The sequence below is a fragment of the Carcharodon carcharias genome, chromosome 14, assembly GCF_017639515.1.
Source record: "Carcharodon carcharias isolate sCarCar2 chromosome 14, sCarCar2.pri, whole genome shotgun sequence".
NCBI lineage: Eukaryota > Metazoa > Chordata > Chondrichthyes > Lamniformes > Lamnidae > Carcharodon > Carcharodon carcharias.
The window spans coordinates 11004654-11024469 of NC_054480.1; the positions used below are offsets into that span (position 1 = coordinate 11004654).

The following is a 19816-nucleotide window of genomic DNA, read 5'->3' on the forward strand; positions in this document are numbered from 1 at the left end:
CACAATCTCCACCCCTTTTATCCCTCCCTTCCACCTTTTTTCTGGTCCTGCAGTTGATCTCAAGGGGGCTGGAATACAAAGAGATGGAAGTTATGTTACAGTTGTATAGAGCTTTGCTTAGATCCCACCTGGAGCACTCTGTTCAGTTCTGGGCAATGCAACTCACAAAGGATACAATGGCCTTGGAGTGGGGTGTAGCATAGTTTCATCAGAACGATACACCTGAGATAAAAAGGTTATGTTATGAGGACAGGCTGCCTAGATGAGGTTTGTATTCCCTAGAATACAGAAGATTAAAGGATGAACCAACTGAGTTTCTTTTGATGCTCCTCTCTGAGTTCATCTTGTCCATCAGAACCACCTCCTGTTCCCTTCATCCTATTCCCACTAAACTGATCACCCAACTTCCCCTCCTGGCCCCCCTGTTAACTGACGTTTTGAACAATTCTCTCTCTTCAGGCGTTGTTCCTCTCTTTCTTAAAATTTCTCAAAAATACCAAACCTTGACTTCACTGTCCTTGCAAATCACTGTCCCATCTCTAAACTCCCTTTCCTATCCAAAGTCCTGGAACGTGTGACCACCTCCCAAATCCATTCCCTCTTTCCTGGGACTCCATGTCTGAATTCCTCCAACCAGATTTCTGCCCTGTCACAACATTGAAATGGTCCTTATCAAAGTCGCTATGACATTGTGTGTGACTGTGATAAGGGTAAATCTTCCCCCCTCGTCCTTCTCCACTTTCTGCAGCCTTTGACTGTTGACCACATTAGCCTTTTCCAATGCCTCTCCACTGTTGTCCAGTTGGGTGGGACTGCTCTCGTGATCTGTCTAATTGTAACCATAGAATAACTTGCAATGGCTTCCTGCTCCTGCACTGTTATCCCTGGTGTCCCCGAAGGATCTATCCATGGCCCCTCCTTTTTCTCATCTACATGCTGTCCCTTGTTGACCACATACTAAGGCACATTAGTTTTCCCATGTACGGTAATGACACCCAGCCGCACCACACTGCCACCTCTCTCGACTCTTCCACTGGTGCTAAATTATCAGACTGCTTATCTAGATCCAGTACTGGATGAGCAGAAATTTCCTGATTAAATATTAGGAAGAACAAAGTCATTGTTTGTCATCCCCCCTCCAAACTCCACTCCTTGGCTACTAATTTCATCCCTCTGTGAGATTAAGCCAGTTTATTTGCAACCTTAGTGTCACATTTGATCCCGATATGAGCCTCTAACCTCATATTCATGCCATCAGTAAGCGTACATATTCCCACGCCTGTAACTTTGCCCCTGTCTCAGCTCATCTGTTGTGGAAACCCTCATCCATGCCTTTGTAACCTCGAGACTTGACTATTCCAACACACTTCTGGCTGGTCTCATACATTCTACCCTATGTAAACTTGAGCTCATCCAAAACTCTGCTGCCCTTGTCTTAACCAGCAGCAAGTCCCCTTCCCCCATCATCCATATGCTCGCTGACCTACACTGGATCCCAGTCAAGCAACATATTGATTTTAAAATTCTCATCCTTGTTTTTAAATCCCTACATGGCTTCACCCCTCCCTATCTTTGTAATCTCCTCCAGCCCCACAACCACAACCCTCCCAGATATCTGCATCTTCTAATTCTGGCCTCTTACGTATCCCCAATTTTAATTGCTCCACTGCTGGTGACTGTGTCTTTCGTTACCTTGGCCCCAAGTTCTTGAATACCTTCCCCACACCTCTTGGTATCTCTACCTCACTTCTTCATTTAAGACGCTCCTTGAAACCTACTTCTTTGACCAAGCTTTTTGGTCAATGACCTGAAATCTTCCTGTTAGCTTTATGTGATACTTAGTTTAATAATGCTCCTGTGAAGCATCTTGGGAAATTTCAATATGTTATAGATGCCAAACGAATATAAGCTGTTGTTGTTGAGACTTTTGATATGAACAAAAGGATATGGCAGGGTGGGTAGAGCGAGTCTATTTTCTCTGATGGGAGAGTGCTGAACAAGGGGGCATAATCTTAAAACTAGAGCTCAGCCTTTCACACAAAGAAGAGGAAAACTGGGTCTCCTCCCCTAAGAAATTGTTCTGTTTGCATGTGTGGGGTGGGGGAAGCAGGGGGAGAGAGGGGTGCAATTGAAAATTTTAAAACTAAGATTGACAGATTTTTGTTAAGCGAGAGTATTGAGTGTTATGGAACCAAGATGGTACATGGAATGAAGTTACAGATCGGTCATAATCTCCCTGAGTGGTGATAAAGGCTTGAAGGACTGAATGAACCCTTCTTAATCCTATGCTTAAAAACTTTAAATCTCTCAACTTCTTCCAGTGAAAGGATATCAACTTGAAGCATTAACAGTTTCTCTCTCCATAGATGTTGTCTGGTCTGCTGAGTATTTAGAGCATTTTCTGTTCACACCTCCAGCATTCACAGTGTTTTACTTTCATTTTATTGGTTGTGCTGTTGGATAAACAAGTGTTGGCAAGTCCATCAGGGCAATTGTGTTTCCATCTGAATTATGCTCTAATACATGCAACTTTACACTATAAAAGCTCTCTGGTCACGTGGTGTATGGCATGGCTCAGTACAAGTAAAGAAAGAGTTGCATTTATATAGCGCCTTTCAGGGACTGAGGATATCTCAAAGTGCTTTACAACTAGTCACTGTTGCAGTCTAAGAAATTCAGCAGCCAATTGTTCACAGCAAGCTCCCACAAACAGCAATGTGATAATGAGCAGATAATCTTTTTAGTGATGTTAATTGAAGGACAATTATTGGCCAGGACAAGAGGAGAACTGCCTTTTCTTCTTCACAGTAGAGCCATGTGATTTTATATCACCATCTGAAAAGGAAGAGGGGGCCTTGGTTAAACACCTCATCAGGAAGGCAGCACCTCCAACAGTGCAGCACTCCCTCAGTAGTCCACTGGGAGTGTCAGCCTTGATTATGTGCTCAAGTCTCTGGAGTCAGAGCTTCTGGACTCTACTGAGCCAGAGTTGATAATCTTTTAAATGAAAACCAAATCAACAAAATTGGGATAAATCAGGCACAGCCCCTAATTCAGGTCAGCTGTAAAACCAAGAACAAAGTTTAAAGGAAACTTACAAACTTTAAATCAAAATGTGATTAAAGGGGTCAACAAAACACCCCAGTCCCCGCGGTGCCCACCGAGCACGGAAGGCCTCGAGAGTGCCAGCAGACACCGCGTGCTCCTTCTCCAGGGACATCCGGCAGCGAACGTAGCCGCGGAAGAGGGACAAACAATCGGGCGGGACTCCCCCATCGATCGCCCGCTGCCTGGACCTGTTAATGGCCAACTTGGCCAGGCCCAGGAGCAGGTTCACGAGGAGGTCCTCCTCCTTCCCGACCCCCTTCCGCACCGGGTGCCCATAGATCAGGAGCGTGGGGCTGAAGTGCAAACAAAACATCAATAAAAGGTTTTTCAAATAACTAAAAAGGGAGTGCAGCCTACAACACCCTATGTATACATGGTCCACGGACTCCACAAGACCGCAAAAAGGGCACGTGTCCTGAGAGTCCGTGAACCTATGCATCCTCTTATTATAAGGGACTGCTGCATGCAACACCCTCCAACCCAGGTCCCCGATAGAAAGGGGGAGGACACCTCCGTAGAGGGCCTCCCATCGGGGGCCTCCGCCGCCGGACGGCAACAAGGCACGCCAGGGCGTGTCCGGGCGACGGACAAGGGCGAGAAAATGGAAGGTGTGCAGCAGCAGTCCGTACAAAAAGCCCCTCTTTGCCGTGCCAAAAGGCACAGAGGGCATGTCCCCGAGGCGGCTCATATTGCGGGGCACCAGCACCCGAGGGAGGGTTCGGGGCTTGGGGCCAATGTGGAATTCCGTCCGAACAGGGGAACGCTCAGACGGAAGACCACCGCGCACCTGGGCCACCTCAAGACCCAAAATAACGTCGGGTCCGAGCACGACCGTTCTCAGGTCTTGGATGGCATCGGCTGCGACCTGGACACTCACAGACGCGCGTCACGCCAACTCCTGCGGGAGCATCCAGCCCAGTCCTCTGCCACCCAGCACGTCCCCGATCCTGGTCACCCCTGCGGCCACAGCCCTCCTCTCCGCCAACCACTGAAAAGGACGGAGGGGCAGATTCCTGAGCAGCGGCTCTCTGACGTGAGCCAGAGTTGATACTGAATGTTGGGAGCAAGGGGTTAAATCACACACAAAATGATTACTTCACATTTACAAAACATATATGATTTCAAATTTGAGCTGCAGAAATTTCCAAGACAAATCTGGCTGCTGAAATTTTATTTTTAATTTTGACTCCTTCATTCTCAAGAGCAGCAGTGTAGAGTGCAGCGCAGAGACTGATCAAGTAGAGTGCAGGTGTTCACAGGCAGTTTTGCAACTTTAATTAGCACAGGATACAGTCCAAACTGCAAATATGACTTTAAAATGGAACGTGAAAATTTATACTTTAAAAATATTACAAGGTATCAAGCTATGACGAAATCCCGACAGGAACTGCAATCTTTCCAACTGAATTGTTTTAATTTACAGAATTTGATAGGAGTCAAAATATATATACTTTAATATTTGGGTTGCTAGTCAGGAAAGAACTCAATACAGATCAAGGTTAGAACCTGTGACAACCTTCTTGGGTCAGTTACATAAGGGGCAATGTCTCATATGGGTCATCAGTGCACCCTGTACTATTAATTCACAGAGATTCACCCCTCCTGCACTATGAACTTAAAGTCGATAAAGTATTGCAAAACCCAGTGAAACAGCAAGAATGAAATAGCAAGTGTGAAATAAAGGGCAGTCAGCAGTCAGTGATTAAAATGCAATAAAGTATTTGTAAGGAGTTTGGACAAGATGAACCCCAAGTGCAAGGCCTGAAAGACTTGCAGTCTGAGCCACTTGATTAAGTTATAGTCTGAAGCTCAAAGTAAGTCCCAAGCACTTAAAAAATATGTACTTAATTCAGTTTCAGGCTCCTTCGCTTAGCCTGCCTGTTGTGCTAAGAGATGTGCATTTCTGTAGCAGCTTTCATGACCTCAGAACGTCTCAAAGTGCTTTACGGCCAATGAAGTACATTGTAACGTAGTCACCATGATACCAGGGAAGGAGTGCTCATGCTGAATGACTGTTGCCTGCAGTGCTGTCACTAGCAGGTTATAACTGGAAGACTCGGTAGCCACTGTACAACAGATTGACAACACACTGATCCCGTGACTGGGGAGGGGGAACAACGTGAGAGATGAAACATTACCGGTTTATCTGTTGAGTAAAATGAGAGCTGTATTCTTGCTGAAATACTGGATTTCTCCCACACAACATGCCCCTTTTGACTTTCTTCCTGGGATTTACCCAAGTGCAAGGAAAAAAGACAAACTACGGGACAACCACAAGTGTGCTGTGTTAATACTCTTTGTTCTATCAGCAATGGAAGCCGTTTGTCTCATCCCAGTAGGGTCCACCCTCAAATTGTTGTTTCTGGTGCACAGATTTCCACAATATGTTTGAACCTCAGGCCCATTAGATCTAACAAAAACCCACTGAGGCCATGCCACTTGATTAGGTTATCAATTCTATGGAAAAGGATTAACTGCAAGACAGACTTCATTTCAATTCATCCGTCAATGACTATCTGCAGTTATCTAGAAACACTCGAGGTATCTTGTCTCTGAAGCCTTGCTGCTATGATACCCAAAGCTTGTGTAGTTTTGTGGGCCACATGTGCTCAGAATACAGCAAACACCACCCAAAGCCTTTATGGAAAATCCCTTTAGTTAACCTGACAATATCACAGAAATGAACCCATCGTCCCTCAAGGTGTGGAACTATAGTGAGAGAGGGGATTAAGGAAAGAAACAAAAAAAAGCTCAAGAATAAATACAGAACGGGATCCATAAAGGTCTTGAGTTGTCCTGCTCAAGCGCATGATTGTCATCGAACTCTTCTGTGCCTCTGACCAGTTCACATCGGGGAACTTTGGCTCTGGCTGCACATCTGGTCTTTATTCAGAGCCCCTCGTCATTGTAGGCTGGCGAGATGGGTTTCACAATGCTCTGCGGGTTGTCCTCCAGCAGGGGTCGCCACTTCACTTCCCCAGTCAGCAGCAGGTCCTCTCCACTCAGCGAGTCCAGGTACTGGATCTGAATGGAAAAACAGGCAGAACTTCAATCAAATCAAAAACCCACCGCTCAAAGCCCTTACCCTCTTGGCAACACTTTTGCTGGTGGAAGAATGGATGGAGCAGTGTGAAGTCACCGGGACTGAAAAGTTGTATCTATCAGGAAAGATTGAAAAGAGGCTGGGATTCTTTGCTCTGGAGGAGGCCGACCTGGTAGAAGTCTTTTAAGATTATGAAAAGGGGTTTGATAAGGGTGGATATTGAGAAGATTTTCCACTTGTGGAGGAGAACAAAACCAGGGGTCATAAATACAGGAAACACACCATTAAATCAAATAGGAAATACAGAGGGTGGCTAGAATGAGGAGTAGTTGAGCCAAATAGCATGGATGCATTTAAGGGGAAGTTAATTAAGCAAATGACAGAAAAAGATAATCTGATATGGTTAAAATGAAGTGGGGCGCAAGGCAGCTCACATGGAGCTTGTTGGGCCAAATGGTCTGTTCCTGTACAAACTTTGTAATTACTCTGACCTTTAACCCTGCGGAAATAGAATGCCAGGAATGTTCCAAACTTAATCAGCTCAGAATTCACCAAAGAATAGACCCAAGCACAGACCTACAGTCTACAGGCAGGACTTGTGCCAAATGAGCACGATCCTAACAGTAGCAATAGTGCAGGCGTCACCCTCAACTACTCTCATGAAATTGAGGTTGGAAGGGGTTAATTTATTGAACAGCTTGCTTCAGTTTTGTCTGACATCGCAGAAAAAAAGGATAAGAAAAAAATTCTTGGCAATGAGGGGAGGTCAAAGGCCAATATTGAAGACACTGACATCAAATGCATTGTTTCGTCACAATTTTGCTGTGTCCTTATCTGGAACTATAACACCTTCTACACGAGCTGAAAACAGGAACTCCGTTAATTGTCCATTTCCTGATTTCGAATGGGTTCCGGACGTATGAACACTGGTCCTAACACATCTCAGCACCACAAAAGTTTTTGTTTTTGAAAGGAAATTTCTCTGAAGAATTCAGAGCGTCAGTCATAAATCGCATGTTTCCTGTGGTCACGAGCACAAGGGAACGACTATTAGCGACAGCACACGTAGTGGCTCCCTTCGCTTCAGCTAAGTCCCTGTACTTCCAGGAATTTTTATTCCTTCACGTCAGGGTTCCAGGTAACCTACAGGATGAAGTCACGGCTGATGTTCCGATTCGCATTTGGTAGCTGGAGCCTTGAAATGAGGATTTTCTGTTTTTGAGGAGGTGAGAAAACAGGAGGCTGAGAGAGTTATTGATAGACTGGCACCACAGCAGACTTCGTACTCGTGCGCACATTCTCACCACGGTTCTGATTTTTGGAGCTGTGGTAGATCCACCCAACAGCATTTGTTTTCTTTCTCCTTTTATGGAACAACTTCTTGGAATGGGCATTTAAAACAGATATTCCCTATTTCCATCAAGTTTTCTTTTCCTGTTGAGATTATGGATAATTTATCCTGATAAAGGTCCATTCAGGCCTAATTTCTGAGTTTTAATCAGCAAGCGTTTGCATTTATAAAGCACCCTCGACCTGATAAAATGCCCCAGGGTGCTTCACAGGAGCATTGTTAAACTAAATTTGACCCTGAGCCACACAGGGAGACTTTAGGGCAGGCAACTAAAAGCTTGGTAAAAGAGGCTGATTTTTAAGAAGCATCTTAAAGGAGGAAAGAGAGGCAGTGGGGTGTAAAGGTGCAGAAGAGGAATTCCAGAGTTTAGGATCTAGATGGTTGAAGGTCCTGTTTCCTCAATTCCCAAATGGCCAACATTCTATGGGAGGGCAAAGAAAACGCTTCATAGACACTCCGAAGGTCTCCCTGAAGTGAGGCAGCTTTGAAGTTATTGACTGAGAGGAGCTTGTACCAATCGTTCAAAACGGTGATAACTTGTCCATCGCCAACGGTGAAGTGATTAAAATAGGGGATGCTTAAGGGGATAGAGTGGGAAGAATGCAAAGACCTTGGTGGGTTTAGGACTGGAGAAGGTTACAGAGCTAGGGAGGGGTGAGGCCATGGGGGTGTCCCAAGGTTATTTCGTACCTACTCTGCTGTCATACAATCTCTTACCATTCTCTGCCCCATTCCTCCTCCACCGCAAATGCCCAACTTCAGCATAGGCTCCCTGACTGTCAAAATCAGAATTCTCCACATACTTGGGGCATTTTTACCACCAATATTAAGGGTGCAGGATTGGCTTCCTTTTCTTTCCTTCTCTGCCACTCTGCCTCATCATCGAAACGTTGTGACTCAAAGTGTGAGGCATCTTGATGGACAAGTTGTCACAATTTTGAACGATAGGTACAAGCAGTAAGGCTGTAGAAGATTGATTCATTCCAATTGGCCAATTACTATAATATCCTTATACTGAATTAATGTCAGTCTAAGTTAACGGAGGAATGACATAACATCAGGCAGATATTTTGCACATAGCACCATACACTATCTGTACTCGTGTCTATGAATCAACAAGTACTTGGTAGAGATTGCAAGGGGATAACAGCAAGCATAAACCAAAGACAGACTAGAAAGGAACACTTGCATTTATAAAACGACTTTCACACCTCAGGATGTCCCAAGGTGCTTAACGCCCAATGATGTCCTTTTGAAATGCAGTCGCTGCTGTAATGGAGGAAACACAGCATCAAACTGGCACACAGCAAACTCTCACAAGCAGCAATGTGATAATGACTAGATAATCTGTGTTTTTTAGCGATGTTGACTGAGAGGATTTCAGAATGCTCGATTTCAAAATAAAGCCACGGGAGCCCTTACGTCCACCTGAGAGTGTGGAGGGCACCGCAGTTTAACATTTCATCTGAAAGACGGCACCACCGACACTGCAGCTCTTCTTCAGTACTGCACTGGGGTGCCAGCCTAGATTGTGATGTTCATGTTCCTGGATTAAGATTTATACCCACAGCCTTCTGACTCAGGAGTTGAGAATGCTACCCACTGGAGCCACAGCTGACGCACACCCTGGAAATATCCTGTTTGTGTTGCTGTTATCTCCAATGCATTTATGTTGGGCTCTGTGGGGCAGCTCGTGTCGGACTTTAACCCTTAAAGTGAAGTACCCCAGTGATTTAGTATTTTATCAAGATCTTAGCTCCATTTGTTTTCTGACTGGTGTATCCTAAGCCACAGATCAGCATAGTTGCAATTTAAAGCTCACAGCTGTGCTGGCCTGCTTTCTGCTCAATCAGTAGAAACAAATCATGGGTTAGGGCAGATATGTACCAAGATATGGACAACTTACTTTAGGATGCCAAGACTATGCAGAGAGAGAAGAGAATCACTTGTTTAATACCAGGGAGGAAATACGTTAGCTGTAATGAGAGCAATTGTGGCTCTTTTCATTTAGGGGTAAGGTAGTATAGTGGTTATTTTACTGGCCTCATAATCCAGAGGCCTGGACACATGATCTGGAGATATGAGTTCAAATCCCACTGTGGTATTTAGGGAATTTAAACTCAATTAATTAAATACATTCAGGGTAAAACCTAGTAGCTGTGATGCTGACCATGAAACTATTGGATTCAAAAACCCATTTGGTTCACTAACGTCTTTCAGCTGCGTTCAAAAAGGTGGTTCACCACCATCTTCTCAAGGGCAATGAGTGATGATCCTACCAGCAATGCCCACATCCCATCAATGTATTAAAAAAATTAGAGCAAAGGAGGTTGAGAAAAGGTCTGATAAAGAAATTCAAAATTCTGAGAGGTTTTGATAAAGTAAATCAGATGGAGCTGGTAACTAGATGGCACTAAGATTATCACTAAAGAATGACACACAGGTTGAGAACCTTTTTTTCATATACAGTGGGTTTTTACTCTCTCTCTCTTTCTAAATAAATAAAAAGGGGAGACAGTGGTGTAGTGGTAATGTCACTGGACTAGTAACCTAGAGGCCCAGGTTAATGCTCTGGGGACATGGGTTGAAATCCCATCACAGCAGCTGGTGGAATTTAAATTCAGTCAATAAACCTGCAATTTAAAAGTTAACCATCAGTGATGGTGACTGTGAAACTATCACTGATTGTTGTAAGAAGCCATCTGGTTCACTAATGCCCTTTTGGGAAAGAAATCTGCCACCCTTACCTGGTCTGGCCTACATGTGACTCCAGACCCACAGCAATATGGTTGACTCTTAAATGCCCTCTGAAATGCCTACCAAGCCACTCAGTTTAAGGGCACTTAGGGATGGGCAACAAACGCTGGCCTTGCCAGTGATGCCCACATCCCATGAAAGAATAAAGAAGAAATAATGATCCACGTGAAACAGTGGTGGAAGCAGAATCGACAATGCCTACTAAAAAGAAAGAAAATGACGGATTTTGTAGGTTTGGGGAAAGGACAGGGAAGTGGGACTATGTAGTCTTCCTGTACAGGAACGGTAAGTTCAGTGACCTCCTCCATAGGAAAAGAAACAGAAGGAGTGGACCACGCAATCCCTCGAGCCAGGAAAGTCTGGACACCCGGAACTTAGAAGAGTAATAGGCGACTTAATTGAAACCTATAAGATCCTGAGGGGTCTTGACAGGATGGATGTAAAGAGGATGTTTCCTCTTGTGGGAGAATCTAGAACTAGGGGTCACTGTTTAATGATAAGGGGTCACTCATTTAAGACAGAGATGCGGAGAAATTTTTTTCTCTTGGAGGGTAGAGTGTCTTTGGAACTCTCTTCTTCAAAGGTGGTGGAAGGAGAGTCTTTGAATATTTTTAAGGCAGAGCTAGATAGATTCATGATAAGCAAGAGGGTGAAAGATTATTGGGTGTAGGTGGGAATGTGGGGTTGAGGTTACAATCAGATTAGGCATAATCTTATTGAATGGCGGAGCTGGATCGAGGAGCTGAGTGACCTACTCCTGCTCCTAATTCGTATGTTTGTATGTACGTTTGTATGGTTTTTTAAATTCATTCACGGGATGTGAGCTTCGCTGGCTGGGCCGGCATTTATTGCCCATCCCTAGTTGCCCTTGAGAAGGTGGTAGTGAGCTGCCTTCTTGAACTGCTGCAGTCCATGTGGTCATGGGTTTGGAAGGTGTTGTCGAAGGAGCCTTGGTGAATTCCTGCAGTAGACGGTAGACTTGTAGACGGTACTCACTGCTGCTACTGTGTGTCAGCGGTGGGGGGAGTGAATGTTCGTGGATGTGGTGCCAATCAAGCAGGCTGATTTGTATGGACGGTGTCAAGCTTCTTGAGTGTTGTGGCAGCTGCACTCATCCAGGCAAATGAAGAGTATTCCATCACACTCCTTGTAGAAGGTGGACAGGTTTTGGGAGTCAGGGGGTGAGTCACTCGTCGCAGGATTCCTAGCCTCTGACCTGCTTTTGTAGCCAGTGTTCATATGGCTAGTACAGATCAGTTTCTGGTCAATGGTAACGTCCAGGATGTTGATAATAGAGGATTCAGTGATGGTAATGCCATTGAACGTCAAGGGGCAATGGCTGGATTCTCTCTTATTGGAGATGGTCATTGCTTGACACTTGTGTGGTGTGAATGTTACTTGCCACTTGTCATCCCAAGCCTGGATATTGTCCAGGTCTTGGTGCGTTTGGACATGGACTGCTTCAGTTTCTGAGGAGTCATAAATGGTGCTGAACATTGTGCAATCATCAGCAACATCCCCACTTCTGACCTTACGATGAAAAGAAGGTCACTGATGAAGCAGCTGAAGATGGTTGGGCCGAGGACACTACCCTGAGGAACTCCTGCAGTGATGTCCTGGAGCTCAGATGACTGACCTCCAACAACCACAACCATCTTCCTTTGTGCTAGGTATGACTCCAACCAGCGGAGAGTTTTCCCCCTGATTCCCATTGACTCCAGTTTTGCTAGGGCTCCTTGATGTCACTCGATCAAATGTGACCTTGAAGGGCAGTCACTCTCACCTCGCCTCGGGAGTTCAGGTCTTTTGCCCATGGTTGAACATGTGTTTGTACGATTATGGCTGAGCTTCTGCCTCAACTCCACTTTCCTGCCAGCTCCCCATATTCCCGATTCCCTAAGGCACTAGAAATCTCTCCATCGCAACCCTGAATATATTTCACGATGAAGCATCCACATTACTCTGGGGCAGATAATTCCCAACCTTCTGAGTGAAGAAATTTCTCCTCATCTCAGTCCTAAATAATTGCCCCTTATCTTGTGACTGTGCCCTCCATGTTCTAGACCCCCCAGCTAGCAGAAACAAACTCTCAGTACCTACCTTGTCAAACCTCTTGACAATTTTGTTACAAATGCGAGACTTTATAAAGATGGTTGTTTTAAAATGTTTCCTTTAATTTAAAGTGAAATAGAATGCCCTGAGTAAGGGGTTGGTGAGATGACATTAAACTCTGCCTACAGGACAGGCCGATGTGATTTGGTTGTGGCCGAAACCTATTGAAAATCAAGTGCCAGTTTTCACACCTTGACACAAAAGAGGGACAGCTGGCTTTCCAGGCACAGACAACAAAACCATGAGAAGCAGGCAGAAACAGCTGCTGCTATGACAAGTAGAGGAAAGGATTGTTTTGTGTTAGCCACCAAGCAGGATGAGAGCTGGTTCGCTGTTCAAAGAGAAGGGACTTGGGGAGATTTAGGGACCAAGGAGTCATCAGAGTGGGACTTGCTGTTGGAAGCTGGTACGGGGATACACAAGAGACTGAACAGAACAACTTTCAAAGACCTGCCCTGATGTGGCAGGGAGGAGGGAGCCTGCTGAAAATTTAGGAAGAGTGTGACACTTAATCTTCAAAGCTGCTGGGAGCATAGCGTAACATACAAATGGGTTGTACACTATTTCAGTTGTTAGTTAATGGGGAAGTACCATTTCTTAAGTTTGATGCATTAGTTGCCTGTTAAGTAATGTTTAGTCTATGTTGAACAAAAACAGAATTACCTGGAAAAACTCAGCAGGTCTGGCAGCATCGGTGGAGAAGAAAAGACTTGACGTTTCGAGTCCTCATGACCCTTCGACAGAACTTGAGTTCGAGTCCAAGAAAGAGTTGAAATATAAGCTGGTTTAAGGTGTGTGGGGGGGGGGTTGGCGGGGAGAGAGAGAGAGAGAGAGAAGTGGAGGGGGGGGTGTGGTTGTAGGGACAAACAAGCAGTGATAGAAGCAGATCATCAAAAGATGTCAACAACAATAGAACAAAAGAACACATAGGTGTTAAAGTTGGTGATATTATCTAAATGAATGTGCTAATTAAGAATGGATGGTAGGGCACTCAAGGTATAGAGTTATACCCACTAGAGCTATACCTTGAGTGCCCTACCATCCATTCGTAATTAGCACATTCGTTTAGATAATATCACCAACTTTAACACCTATGTGTTCTTTTGTTCTATTGTTGTTGACATCTTTTGATGATCTGCTTCTATCACTGCTTGTTTGTCCCTACAACCACACCCCCCCTCCACTTCTCTCTCTCTCTCTGCCCCCCACACACACACCTTAAACCAGCTTATATTTCAACTCTTTCTTGGACTCGAACTCAAGTTCTGTCGAAGGGTCATGAGGACTCGAAACGTCAACTCTTTTCTTCTCCGCCGATGCTGCCAGACCTGTTGAGTTTTTCCAGGTAATTCTGTTTTTGTTTTGGATTTCCAACATCCGCAGTTTTTTTGTTTTTAGTCTATGTTGATTTTAGTTTGTTTGTTAGAATAAAAGTCTTAAAAAGTGAAATCTTGTCATGTGATTCTTTCTGTCGGTTGCTGGGAAATTCATATTTCTTTTTTAAAAGAGTTATCAGTCTCTAAGGGGATCGTAACAGTTTCAAAGAGCTCACCTCATATTCTGCTAAACTCCAGAGAATACAGGCCCAATTTACTCAGCCCTAATCATAGACAAAACAAAAACAGAATTACCTGGAAAAACTCAGCAGGTCTGGCAGCATCGGCGGAGAAGAAAAGAGTTGATGTTTCGGGTCCTCATGACCCTTCCACAGAACTGAGCGAATATAAGGAGAGGGGTGAAATATAAGCTGGTTTAAGGTTTGGGTGGGGAGAGAGAAGTAGGGGGAGGTGGTTGTAGGGACAAGCAAGCAGTGATAGGAGCAGATAATCAAAAGAACACAGAGGTGTTGAAGGTGGTGATATTATCTAAACGAATGTGCTAATTAAGAATGGATGGCAGGGCACTCAAGGTACAGCTCTAGTGGAGGTGGGGTGGAAAGACTAGCAGGGCATAAAAGATTTAACAATAATGGAAATAGGTGGGAAAAGAAAAATCTGTATAAATTATTGGAAAAAACAAAAGGGGGAAGAAACAGAAAGGGGGTGGGGATGGAGGAGGGAGTTCAAGATCTAAAGTTATTGAATTCAATATTCAGTCCGGAAGGCTGTAAAGTGCCTAGTCGCAGCCCTACAACCACACTACCCCCCCAACTTCTGTCCCCCCCCCACCTTAAACCAACTTATATTTCACCCCTCTCCTTATATTCGCTCAGTTCTGTGGAAGGGTCATGAGGACTCGAAACGTCAACTCTTTTCTTCTCCGCCGAAGCTGCCAGATCTGCTGAGTTTTTCCAGGTAATTCTGTTTTTGTTTTGGATTTCCAGCATCCGCAGTTTTTTGTTTTTATCTAATCATAGACAATCCTTTCATCTCAGTGAGCCTTCATTGTATCGCCTCCAAGGTAACTATATCCTTCCTTAGATGTGGAGACCAAAACTGGGCACAGTATTCCAGCTGTGGTTTCACCAAAACACTATAAAATTGCAAGTGCTGTGAAATTCTGATTCTGTAAAAAGTCGAGGTTACTAGCTCAATTTCGTTTCACTATTGCTGACCTGTTTGCGTACATATTCCACCATCAGCTCCAACTGTCCCGGGTCCTCGCACTGTTTATTGAAGAGGTGTCGCCACAGAGACGCAGCTAATACATGGTCGTCTGATAAAATTCCCTGAAAAGGATCAAAACCAATAAAAAGGTCTGTCAGTGACAACATATGGCAGGGATAAAAATATGAGTGCCTTTTTCTCTCAATCTGTGCACATTTTAGAAAGTAAGGGATGACCGTACGCTGATAGAATAACGTAGTCGTACTTGGGCACCTACCTCTGGAATATGATACATATTAGAGCACATATAACCTAACAAACTTTAATACTTAATAATAATATGGAACAAACTTTAATACTTCCATATTTATGCCATCTCATCACATTTCTTGAAACATCTCAAATTGTTTCACGCAATGTGGTTGACTCTTAACTACTCTCAAGGGCAACGAGGGATGGACAACAAATGCCAGCCGTGCCAGTGACACCCACATAACTTACTGAATGCTACCATCATTACCTAAACAAACAGCAAAGAAATGAATGATGAATCGTTGGTTTTTGGTAGGATTCATTGAGGCTGGAATGTCGGTCAAAGGTATCTCATCCGAGCACCCATTCTTCCAGTAAGTGTTTTGAGCAGAATGGATTATCACGGAGGGAATCAGTCATGCTCAGTTCTCACCAGACTTGGAGAATACCCTCATTGCTAAATACTGCCTCATGAATAATGTTCATTTAAAGTGTCAGCTGCGACTCAAGCAGTTGCACTCTTTCACCTGAGTCTGAAGGTTGTAGATTTAAGAGTACGTTGAGCACAAAATTAGTGTGGACACTTCCAATGCAGTACTGAGGGAATGCTGCACTGTTAGAGGTGCTGTCTTTCAGATGAGATGTTAAACTATGGCCCCTCTCTATTTCTAAGAAGAGCAGGGGAGTTCTCCCTGGTGTCCTGGCCAATACTTATCCCTCAACCAACATTTAAAACAGACCAACTGGCCATTATTTAATTGCAGTTTGTGCAGCCTTGCTATGCGTCCATTGACTGCTGTGTCCCCTACATTACAACACTGAGAAAGTACTTCATTGGCTGTTAAGCACCTTGGGATGTCCTGAGACTATAAACTAGAACTTTCTCACTCAGAGACAGCTACCACTGAGCCAAGGCTGACACACAAATAACGGGCTGAATTTTACGGGCTGGTGTGGAGTCAACACGCTCCATGTTGACCAGCCCCAGAGCAATAAAGCGCTGCAGGGCTTGTTAATGAGGGCCGAGTGGGGCAGAAGGGCAGCTCTCTGGAGCTGCCGGCCAATCGGATTGGCTGAAGCTCATCAGTCCCGGCTACACCACGAAGGCGCCAGCGGAAGCTGCCGGGTCTGCAGTGGAGCCCAAGGCCCAGGACCCCTGGAGCGGGTAAGTCTTGGGCTGGGAGGGTTTGAGGTTGTTAGGGAGAGTGACAGTGGTGGGGAAGGGTTGAGTTTAAGAGAGGGGGCAGGGTAGGAAGGAAATGCGGGGTTCGGTCTAAGGGGGCCACCCCGTGAACCGCAAAGGGCAGTCCCTAGAGAGCAGCCCCCCTTCCTTCCTGTCCTTTAACCATTTCAGGTTAAAAATCGGGCTTCCTGCTCCCGCTCTGCTGCCCACATTATGGCGTGGGCCACGTATTATTAGAGTCAGTAGGCTTGATAACAAGCCTCATTGACCTTTCAATGCTCATTTAAATATGGCAGGCAGGCTGCTGATTTTGGCGCTGGTTCTCCTCCCACCTCCCCATATAATGGGGATGAGCTCTGGGGTGGGCAGGAAAGTGATGGGATGGGCATCCACCCCATTTTACATGTCTCCTACACCCCCACCGCCACAAGGGCACACATAGTTCAGCCCAATGAAAGGAAAAGTAGAGGCACTGAATTGAAAAATATATTCTACATGTGAAATGGTGAAATACACTCAATGTCCAGCAGATGGTATAAGCTCCATTGCACTATCCCAATCCTGAGACAGGTTACCATGTACATAATATTTCCATTCATAGAACAATCCTACTGGCAAAAGCCCAAATTGATATCATTTTGTATGGTGAAGCCATTCTATAAGGAAATATGTCAGAACACCCCTCAAACATATTCAGTGGCCACGGAGAGAACAGGACCCATGGAATGGGATCAGAATCCGCTCAATTTTTCTCCTCAGTTCTTGGCCCAGCGAAGTAACATAAGCGTATAAAGAAAGCAAGGAAATGTATAAGTGTTATTTCATAAGATTACTTCCAAATAAGACAAATCAATGCCAAATGATTTTGGTTTAGAAACAGTGTAGGCTTGTTCTGACACAAGCTTTTTGATAGAAGTTGTATTATTTCAGTGCTTTGCAGTGAAAGCACACATGAAGATTATATGGCAAGAGAGAGGAGGTCATAGAGGTCACATCAGGAGTGAACATCCACAATCACCAGGCTATAAACAGAACCAGGGGTCATCAATGTAAGATAGTTACTAATAATCCAATAGGCAGTTCAGGAGAGACATCTTTACCCAGGGAGTGGTTAGAATGTAGAATTCTACACACTGAATAGTTCAGATGCATTATAAGAAGAAACTAGATAAAACAGGTGAGGGAGAAAGGGATAGAAGGATGTGCTGATACGATGAGATGAAGAAAGGTTGAAGGAGGTTTGTGTAGAGCATAAACACCTGCATGCACCTGTTATATTTTCCATGCTGTAAATACTTTGTAACCAGCCATACCAACAGCCCATTGCTCTGTGCAATAAATCATGCAAAGCATAAAAAGCAATCACAGCACCATAACCTCTAGATGTGAATGGCAGGGGTCTGGAACTCACTACCTAAAAGCGTGGTAGAGGCAGAAAACCTAATTTCATTTAAAATATACCTGGGATGTGCATCTGAAGTGCTGTAAGCTGCAGGACTACAGACCAAGTGCTGGAAAGTGGGATAAGGCTGGGTGGCTCATTTCTTTCAGCCTTGCTCACATGTTGGGACAAGTGGCCTCCTCCTGTGCCATAAACTTTCTATGATTCTTATATAAACGAAATGTGAAGTCTGTATGCCACAAACTTTCTATTTCACCACCTTCCTCTTCCCCTTCACAGAAGTTCTAACTTGCTGGTTAAAAAGCATTTGTGGCCATGGCATCTCATTTAAGTGGCTACTCTTCATTTGAGAGCTTGGACAGAATGTTACTTAGGAACAGGAGGTCATTCAACCCTTCAAGCCTGTTTGGCCATTGAATTAGTTGTATCTCAACTCCATTTGCCCACTTTGGTTCCATTGCACATAATACCCCTCCTTGCCCACCAAAAATCTATCAATCTCAATTTTGAAATTTTCAATTGACCTCCCCAACCTCAGCAGCTTTTTGGAGGAGAGAGTTCCAAATTTCCATGAACCTTTGCATAAATAATCCTAAATAATCCAGCTCTCATATTAAGGCTGTCACCACACACGCAAACGCACAATGAACATACAAATCTTAATCTTAAAATCTCTTTCATCCTTTCTAGAGGGCCTGTACTTCAATGAAATTCAACACTCACCTCATCATATCCAAAAATAGCTGCGTAGAAGTTTTCTGTCATAACGCTTATATTCTCCTTCAGCACAACAGACTCGATCTGAGGGGCATAAATGGTACCATGAATGGATGTTCGCCGAGTAATTATTTGCACGTTTTCTTCAGTGCCGAGATCAGGTTAGAAGTAAACAGCCAACAGGATATTAGGAGATAAACAAATATTAGGAGATAAACAAATGTGCAATGTCAAATCCACTGACACACAGGAGTAGACAACAGCAGGCTCTAAGTGTGTCCTAAAATGCTTGACTTACACCATGTGCTGCTTGAGTGTAGCATAAATGCCGGCAAGGACTGGTTAGGCTCAGCATCCTGCTTCTATACTGTAGATTTCCTCCTAATTGCAGCATTCGCCAGTCTTTTGTTTTTATCCTGCCCCTTCTTCGTAAGTATTTCACTGGGTGGAGTGGAGAGGTAACACAGAGGGGTCACGGATGCACAGGAAATTTGAATAAACCCAGTTTGCATATATTTCGGACAAGGGCAGATGTCCTTCCTCTGAAAGGTGACATTCAGAGCTGAGTATTAACATCTTCACAGTGAATGAAAAGACCAATGCTACTGCGAGATTATTACGGTGCTCCTCACAGAATTCCCTCGCACACACAGAAATAAAGTCAATCCTCTTCACCCCCACGTCAGTTCCAAACTTGACCAATCTCAACTTCTGGCTGTAGACCTTTATGTTTCTTTCACCTCTGAAAGGTTGCAAGGTTGGGACAAGGCTATGGGAAAAGGGCTGAACAGTGCTGGTGCGTTTTGAGTACTGTCTGCTAATTTCTGCAACATAACCTGTCCTCCCCAGTGATTTTTGCTACCTAATTCTTCTCTTTTGAAGGCATCAGCTCCAGCTGGGACATGATTCTGTGAGCATAGGGGCATCAGAGCTGGACCTGACCAACGTTTCACTCAATGTTAGTTTCCAATTCCAGTCGTCACTGAGGCCATTTTAATTTATCTAGCTAGAAAGATTCCTATACTACTCTCCCCTTTTAGCATCTAATTTTTCCTAAATGACTGCTGAGTTTTTGCCTCCACAGGCTGACCACTTTCTGCAGGAAGAACTTCCTGACTGCTCAAGTTGTATCCCACAGCACTACTTTGAAGAGGAGCTGGGGAGTCCTCCCCACCCAATGGGTAACTGCTAACTGCTGCACTCTTAATAAGATCAGGTAACTTCACAGGGTGGGCCTGACCAAAGGTTGAAGTTGGCCTCCTTCTAACGGTTACAAAGATCCTTAATGAAATAGCTTCAGAGACACTCTCTGCATTTCCTAGTGGACGCTTGTCTGTAAAACAGC

The 19816-nt window shown here is 44.5% G+C and overlaps 1 protein-coding gene across 3 annotated transcripts in view; it reads right to left on the minus strand.

Annotated features, from left to right (window-relative positions):
* Positions 1 to 4264: 4264 nt before the first annotated feature.
* Positions 4265 to 19816, minus strand: part of LOC121287301 (ubiquinol-cytochrome-c reductase complex assembly factor 1) — an 89591-nt gene continuing 74039 nt past the window's right edge. For 2 of the 3 annotated variants that reach the window (XM_041205053.1, XM_041205051.1), the window contains exons 7-9: positions 18478 to 18555; positions 14926 to 15039; positions 4265 to 6132 (exon numbers count right to left, since the gene is read on the minus strand). In XM_041205053.1, coding sequence (XP_041060987.1) covers positions 5998 to 6132; positions 14926 to 15039; positions 18478 to 18555 — 327 coding nt within the window. In that variant the 3' untranslated portion in view covers positions 4265 to 5997. Of the gene's footprint in view, positions 6133 to 8633; positions 8772 to 14925; positions 15040 to 18477; positions 18556 to 19816 lie in introns of those variants that run through there. The other variant, XM_041205052.1, reaches the window with a different exon arrangement.